We start from the raw sequence: 6,871 nt of genomic DNA, 5'->3' as shown, positions 1-6,871 counted from the left end.
CCACGTGACTTTCATTTCCCAATCTGGCTGAATATGTTTCTGCCACCCCACAACTGTTTGGGCTCCTGCTGCAGCCCAGCCCCTAAGAGAAGATAACTTTGTGTTTTTTATTTTAGATTCAGAAAAGTCAACCCAGGTTCTCCAAAGAGATGTTCACCAGAAAACGTAAATACACACATGTCCTCCTTCTGGCAAGGTGCGGTGTTGGGAGCTTGGGAGTCTCTGTCCTCTTCCCCAGTGCCCTGGGTTAGGGAAGGAGGGCCCAGGTCCCAGGACGTGTGCACCCTGCATCCTAAAGGTGGCGGAAGGAGCGGCAGTCAGTATTTCCGCTGCCGCGGGAAGAGAGTACTCCCTGAGGACCGGAGTGGGGGGCTGGCGGGGCTGGGGTCCTCGGAGTCCAGGCTGAAGAGGTCCCTGCCAGTGCGAAGGATCTGTTCCTCCAGCTTCTTGTGCCGCTTCATGTCTGAGAGGACCTTGTCCAGGCGAGCCTCCCGTTTCTGGCTCCGGGCTGAGCTCCCTAGAGAAAAGTAAGGTAAGAAATGTGGATGGGAAACAGTGTGCACCAGACCTGTCCGGATGCTAATTAATTACTTGCGGAGCTCATTAAACATAGAGAATTCCAGGCCTCTGTCATGGAGGTTCTGAGGTTTAGGGCTCGGCCTCAGATGGGGTAAGCAGTGAAGGTCTGAACCATGAGAAGGGGCCAGTAATGTGCGGACCAGGGAAGGGTATCCAGGCAGGGGAAGGACAAGTACAAAGGCCCCAGGCAGGAGCAGGGAGGCCTGTTCAAAGAAGAGGATAGAAAGCTGGGGGAGGAGACTGAAAGATGGGCTCAAAGAATCGACTCACAGGCCAAAGTCATGAGGAGTGGCTTGGATCTCTCCGTTTAAGTGGAAATGTCCTTGGAAGCCTTGGTGACCCAGGGAGTGGCAGAGTTGGGGGGAGGGGGACAGGGGAGGGGAGTTGCAGTGTATGGATTCTCTCTTGACATGCTCTTTCCTCCAGTGATGGGATCCTTTGGAGAATTTTAAACAGAGTAGTGACGTGATTTATATTTTAATAGGATTGTTCTAGTTGCTGAGAATGGAAGCAGGGAGACCAGTTAGGAGCCACTGCAAATATCCAGGCAAGAGAAATAATGGCTTGGATGTGGGTGTGGTATTGGAGGCGGAGAGTAGCAGATGAACTTGGAAACATGGAGGTAGAGAGCTAACAGAACTTGCTGCTGGCTTGAATGTTGGGGTAAGAGAAAGAAAATCAAGAATGGTTCTAAGGGTAAATTCTAGGAAGGCACATGGGGTGTTAAATTGGGTCAGATTAGGAGATGTACGCGGTAGTAGAGGGATGAGGATCTAGATAATAATGAATTACCAGAAAGACCTGAACTTTTAGGGAGACAGATAAAAGGAATGGGGACCATTATAGAATTATTCGTGAAAGTTTCGTAAAGGAAGATAAGGTATCTATCCAAGCCGGAAGGAGGTCACCACTGGGTGAAATGCTCGTTCCTGCAGCTACAAGTTGTGTAGCAACCAAGGCACCAAGCATAAGCCTCTTTTAGGCAGTCACTTTTTAGGTCAGTGGGAGTAGAGGCTCTTCACCCACCCCCCCCCCCCCGCCCCCCTTGTCTGTACCTGGGGTGCGTCTCCGGTCAATCAGGGAGTCCTTTGGTGTCATTGGCTCATCATCAAAGTCAAATTCTGTAGGCATGTGTGGTCTGGGAGAGGTGGACAGAGGGTGAAGGGTGAGGGTGGTCTCCCCAAATACCCCACCCTGACGGTCTTCCCACCCCCCCCCCCTTCTGTGCCAACACTTTCTATGCTCCAGGGTCCCACCTCCCCTCCCAATTTCCTCCGGGCAACAAAGGAAGCAAGCCCCAGGAACAAGGTGTAAGGGTGTGCCCTCACTTTTCCTCTTCCTCCTCTTTGGGCTCAGGCTCCTCATCGGATCTCTCCTCTTCACTCTGGGCCTCAGGCGTCGGTGGCCGGCGGGGCAGGATCTCAGCCCGAAGCTCCAGGGTACCGTGGGCAGCCAGAAGTTCATAGAGCCGCTGGATTTCGGAGGGGGGAGGCATCCAGGCCTGCCCATCCGCGGGCAGCTCCACCTCCTCATCACTGCAGGGCACGTACCAGTCTTCGGATTCTCCCTTGGCCTGCTCTTCCCCGTCAGCACTGGGGGCTTCTCCCTGCACCTCCTCAGCCCCGGACCCCTCATGCTCCGTCTCCTCCCGGCCTCCTTCCCCCTCTTCTTCGGCTTTATTGGCCGAAGCAGAGGGGCCTCCGGTATCCTCCACGGCCAGAGCTTGGAGGCCAGAGGTCACTTCCCCTTCTTCAGACAGAGGCGCCGCCGTGGTGGCCGAAATGTCGCCATGACCCCGAACAAGGGACATAGGCTACTAGGGGAGGGGCCTTGCGATGATAGGGGATGCAGGAGTAGTAAGCCGGGAGGGGGGAGGGGGGGCTGGGGGGGGCCTCCCGTCCCCCTCCCCCAAGGGATTGGGCTGCCCAGGAGTTTAGGGATTGTCTCTGCAACCAATCAGGCTCCAACAACGGTCCCTGCGACGAGACCGCCGGTTCCCAGGAGGGGGCGCTGAGTCCCCTCCGAGGACCCCGCCCCACGGATCCAGATCCGGTACTCCAAGATTCCCAGGGATCACCGGAACCACTTTCCGGGCCAGAGAGGGGCGGAGCCGCTCTTTACGCCTTCACACCGCCCCTCTCCACACCTGGATCCGACGCCCTCTCCCCACACCTCGCAGTTCCGCCACTTCAGCCGCCGTACGCACCTGGAGCTAAGACCCGCCTCCCGGGCTGCGCAGGGTCACAGTACGCAGGCGCACAGAGATGGCGCGGAAGGCTCCGCTCTAGCCAAAGCTACTTGGAAAAGGAAAGCAAGGGGAGGATTGCACATGCGCAGGTAGGCTCGGGCACAATTGGCTTCGGCCCACAGTAAAGATGGCCACCGGGTCGTCGCATGCGCACACCACCCAGTAGGTTCTGCCCGAAAGAGGGCAGTGCCACGGGCCCCGGCGGCGGCGGACAGACGTAAGGACCAACTGAGGCTTAGAGGCGAGTCTCATGCAGTCTCCGTTTATTGGTGTTTCAGACTCATGCAGCATCCGGCATACAAAGAGGGAGAATCTGTTTGATGTATCTTTTTTTTTTTTTAAAGACTTTTAGTGTTCCCCCACGCCTTTTTTTTTTTTTTTTTTTTTTTTTTTTAAGAAAACAAAACCCGCCAACTCCAAACAGCGTCATAGCTCGGTCCCCGCCTCCCTAGCGGACTGTCGCGTGCAACAAACCTCTCTCGTCCTCTTGGAAAATAATTATAGAGCTTCCCGCCCCTCATTCGCTCCCTGCATCTGGGAGCTTTGGATCTATTTCGGGGTTCTTTCGTTACAAAGCACGTGAATGACCCCAGTCCCGACGCCTTTAAGAAACTCGCTGACCGGGTTAAAAAGCCCAGGTGGGGCAGGTCAACTCGGGCTGAACGGAGAGGGTCAACAGCCACGCCCCTTCCTCCTCGCAGGTGCGTGTTCAGAACAGAGCTAGCAACAGTGCACGACACCCTGCACAAGTCCCCAGACAAGGCCTGGCTTGCCAGCTCTGCGACCCAGAGGCGCCCCGGGGGCGTCAGGACCTGGGTGGGCCCAGCAGAAAATAGTCGGAACCCAGGCTGGGGAGCCCTCCCCTGATACCGCTCCCCTCCCCCAGCCTGACCTACGTGCTGGAGTTTTTGCAGAGAAAACGGTGGCAAGAGGGAAGAGGAAAGGATCCTGAGGGGAGGAAGAAATGCTGAGGGGAGATGAGGCAGGAAGGGGGAAGAAGGTGTGAAAGGGGAAGGAGAGATGATACCGGGGAGAAGGAAGAAAGGAATGGGGAAATATGCCACGACAGTGAAAGTTGAAAGAGGGACACTGGGGCTGAGGTGCAGGGAATTCGGGAAGTTGGGAGGAGTGCAGGGAGGGTGAGAGCAGAGAGAGTTTGTGAGACCTTCAGGGAGATTTCCAGAAGTGCAGGGAGGTTTCCAGAAGTGCAGGGATAGGGAGGCCAAGAGGCTGGAGGGGATGCAGGCAGAAGTGCAGGGAGGTTGGAAACAGTGCAGGAAGAAGAGAGGCCTACGGTTGGCACAGGAGCCTGGCAGGATGCAGGAGCAGGAAAGAAGCTGGCTGTAAACAAGGCCGCTCAGGCTCCCTTGGTCCCTATGGGTGCGGGCCTGGGCCATCGATTGGGCTTCCCCCAGGGGAGGATGGGCCCAAGGCAGCTCCCAACAGGAAGAAAAATCTTGGAATGCGGGGCAGAGCCCCTCACTTATACACTGTGGGAGAGGAGAGGGAGGGACAGACAGAGACAGTGGGGGGGGGGGGAGGGGGAGACAAGGAGAGACAAAGGAGAAGTAGGGAGGACAGACAGGAGAGAGCAGGGGTAGGGGTTAGTAAAGCTGCCCTTGCCAACCCTTCCATTCCTCCCAGCCTGTCCCAGACCCCCACTCACCGCCTAAGTTGATGACGCAGGAGGCGATGATGATGAGGACCCCCCCTACCAGCGCCACGATGCTTAAGAGCTTTGCCACGCGGCCCAGACGCTGGGCCCCATCCACGTCCCCCTGCTGCAGGCTGTTCCGGGACTGGGGTTAGGGTGAGGGGTGGGGCACCATGGCCCAGGTCAGAAGGCAGCCCAGCAGGGATCAGGTGAAAGAGTTGTCCAGAGGAGACAGGCGGGCCCCGTGGACAGTGGTTAAAGGAGGAAAGAGGGTTGGGGAGGCAGGGGGAGGAGGGCACAGGTCAGCAAGGTGGTGTGAAACACGTCTCGGCATCCCTCCCACCTGATGGGGTAGGGCAGTGGTGGCTCAGACGGTAAAGTCCTAGGGAGAGGCCGGGAAAATCCCCATAATTGGGAAGTGAGATCCATGCAGAGAGGAGAGGGGAAGACAAGGCTACTCCCGGGGTTCTGTCCAGGTGCTGGCAGGAAGCTGGGAGCCACAGCAGGCCTGGGCCAGGGTCCCATGGGGCTCACCATGACAGCATAAGCGAAGGCCACGATGTTGACAGGCCACATGGGGCAGAAGCAGGACAGGATGGCGAGGATGATGTAGTCCCGAGGTTTCTGGGTGCCTTCACCCCCCTCCACCCCAGACCCTGCCAGCTGGGAGCTGGGGTGGCGGCTCAGGCTACCTCTGGGAGATCCTGGATGCCCACTGTGAGCCCTTCCTAGTCGATCCTCCTCAACCAGCTGCTGCAGCACGCGGGGAGGAGCCCCATTGGCTGGGTGGGTTTTTGTTGAGGGTGGCGAGTGAGGCTGAGGGGCTGGGCCCTCTTCCCCATCGCCAGCCTGCAGGGGAACCACTGCCCCATTTTCTTGCTTTTCCCCCACACTCTCAGTCAGGACCTCAGGGGTGGGGTCCTCCTGGGTAGGGGGCTCTGGCTGAAGAGCTGACTTGGGGGTGGGCTGGGAATCTGGCTGGCAGTCTGGCTGAGGGTCTGACTGGGTGTCCAGCTGGGGAGCAGACTCTGAGGCTGGCTCAAGTGGGGCTGTAGACCCCAGATCAGACCCCTGGTCTGCAGTGGCCTCTTTATTTGCTTCTGGTTTGGGTGCCGGCTCTTGGCGTGCTTCTTTGGGGCTGGGGTTGGCATTTGATTCCCCTCCTGGACTTGAGCTGAGGTCTCTGGCCTGGGCTGTTCCTGGGGCCCCAGTTAGGGTCTCTGTGGTTTCTGGAGCCAGTCCAGCTTTGGTTTCTGAGTCCACAGGGGCCCCAGTGTCGTCTGGGCCGGGCTGCAGGGCCTCTGGCTCATCTGGGACCCCAGCTGGGACCTGGAGAGGGCCAGTTTCGGCTTCAGAATGGCCAGGCCCTTCTCCTTGGGTTTGGGGACCCTCTTCTATCACCTTCATCTCCGAGACCTCAGAGCTGCTGGCTGCCATCTTGAGAGGGGAGAGAGGAGAGGACCTCAATGGAGTGGATGGAGCAGCAGAGACAGCAGCAGTCCTGGAAGAGGAGGAGACAGGTTTGGTGTGAGGAAAGCGGTGGCTCTCGGCACTGCAGCCCAAGAGGGCTATGCTCCTGTCTTAGGGCCAGCCCTGGGCTGCCTCTGGGGAGAAGAAGAAAAGTTGGGGTTTCCTTTGCCTTAGGGTGGGACATCCCTGGGGAGGACTGCTCTGCTCAAAGTCTTCTGCTGGGAGAGCCCCGGGGAGATTAACCCTTTTGAAAACAGGACCCTCCCCATGGTCTCTTCCTGGGTCCACCCGTTAAGAGCCAGACTCTCAGATCCTAGCAGATGCCCCAGCACCCCGAAATCAACAAGCTGTGCAGACGCTCGTAACACTCCGACAGGCAGACAGGCACACTGGGCAGAGGACCGATACTCACATTCCACTCCCTCTGCATCCTCCCCTCCTCCCTGGGTGCCCCGCCGGTGCAGTTTTCTCACTGCGCGTCTGGGGCGCAGACGCCCCCGCCCCTCCCTGGGGGACCTGGGCATTTCCTCTGCGCCCCTTCTCAGCCCCTCTCTCAGGGATTCCCTCAACCCCCGGGGAACCGGCGCCTCCTCCTCCCATCGGCGTGGCGCGCCCAGCACCACCAGCCAGTCCGCCAGGAGCCCGCATTCCGGTGCAGCCCTCCCGGCGTCCGCCGTCTGTCCGCGCACTCCTACCCGCAGCCTCTGTCCATCCCCGTCTCACCTCGACGCCGGCTTCTAGACTGCTCCCGCTGCTGCCGCCACCGCCGCCCCGTTGCAGCAGCCGCAGCCCGGGAGGGAGCGAGTCAGCGAGAGAGGGAGGGAGGCGGCGGGTCTCCCCTCCCCTCTGCTCGTCCCCTCCTCTCGCTCCTCTCAGGTCCCCTCCCCTACGCTCCGCTGCCGCCGCGCACCGCCCCCGCC

At 59.0% G+C, this 6,871-nt stretch overlaps 2 protein-coding genes across 5 annotated transcripts; both read right to left on the bottom strand.

Annotated features, from left to right (window-relative positions):
* Positions 1-93: 93 nt before the first annotated feature.
* On the bottom strand, positions 94-2,396 carry PAGR1 (PAXIP1 associated glutamate rich protein 1). The gene is made up of 3 exons (XM_078439760.1): positions 1,908-2,396; positions 1,635-1,717; positions 94-517 (listed from the first exon to the last, which is right to left on the bottom strand). The coding sequence occupies exons 1-3, from the start codon at positions 2,387-2,389 to the stop codon at positions 318-320; spliced, it is 765 nt and encodes a 254-aa protein (XP_078295886.1). The 5' UTR covers positions 2,390-2,396; the 3' UTR covers positions 94-317.
* Positions 2,397-2,760: 364 nt separating this feature from the next.
* Positions 2,761-6,831, bottom strand: PRRT2 (proline rich transmembrane protein 2). Of its 4 annotated transcripts, none has more exons than XM_060648957.2 (4): positions 6,647-6,831; positions 5,016-5,982; positions 4,494-4,626; positions 2,761-2,873 (listed from the first exon to the last, which is right to left on the bottom strand). In XM_060648957.2, the coding sequence occupies exons 1-4, from the start codon at positions 6,661-6,663 to the stop codon at positions 2,821-2,823; spliced, it is 1,170 nt and encodes a 389-aa protein (XP_060504940.1). In that variant the 5' UTR covers positions 6,664-6,831; the 3' UTR covers positions 2,761-2,820. The 4 variants fall into 4 exon arrangements, with proteins under 4 accessions (XP_060504940.1, XP_060504941.1, XP_060504939.1 ...); XM_060648958.3 differs by lacking the exon at positions 2,761-2,873 and adding an exon at positions 3,069-4,317; XM_060648956.3 differs by lacking the exon at positions 2,761-2,873 and having other exon boundaries at positions 4,324-4,626.
* Between the last annotated feature and the right edge of the window lie 40 nt (positions 6,832-6,871).

The sequence above is a fragment of the Panthera onca genome, chromosome E3 (assembly GCF_046562875.1).
Source record: "Panthera onca isolate mPanOnc1 chromosome E3, mPanOnc1 haplotype 2, whole genome shotgun sequence".
Lineage (NCBI taxonomy): Eukaryota > Metazoa > Chordata > Mammalia > Carnivora > Felidae > Panthera > Panthera onca.
This window is presented reverse-complemented; position numbering and strand designations above follow the sequence as displayed.

What these genes read in the sequence shown, in the direction of transcription:
- PAGR1 (XM_078439760.1), bottom strand. Translation starts at nt 2,389, where the DNA reads ATGTCCCTTGTTCGGGGTCATGGCGACATTTCGGCCACCACGGCGGCG. An exon ending in AAAGAGGAGGAAGAGGAAAA is followed by an intron (nt 1,718 to 1,907) that starts GTGAGGGCACAC and finishes CACCTCTCCCAG; the next exon opens with ACCACACATGCCTACAGAAT. An exon ending in TGACCGGAGACGCACCCCAG is followed by an intron (nt 518 to 1,634) that starts GTACAGACAAGG and finishes ACTTTTCTCTAG; the next exon opens with GGAGCTCAGCCCGGAGCCAG.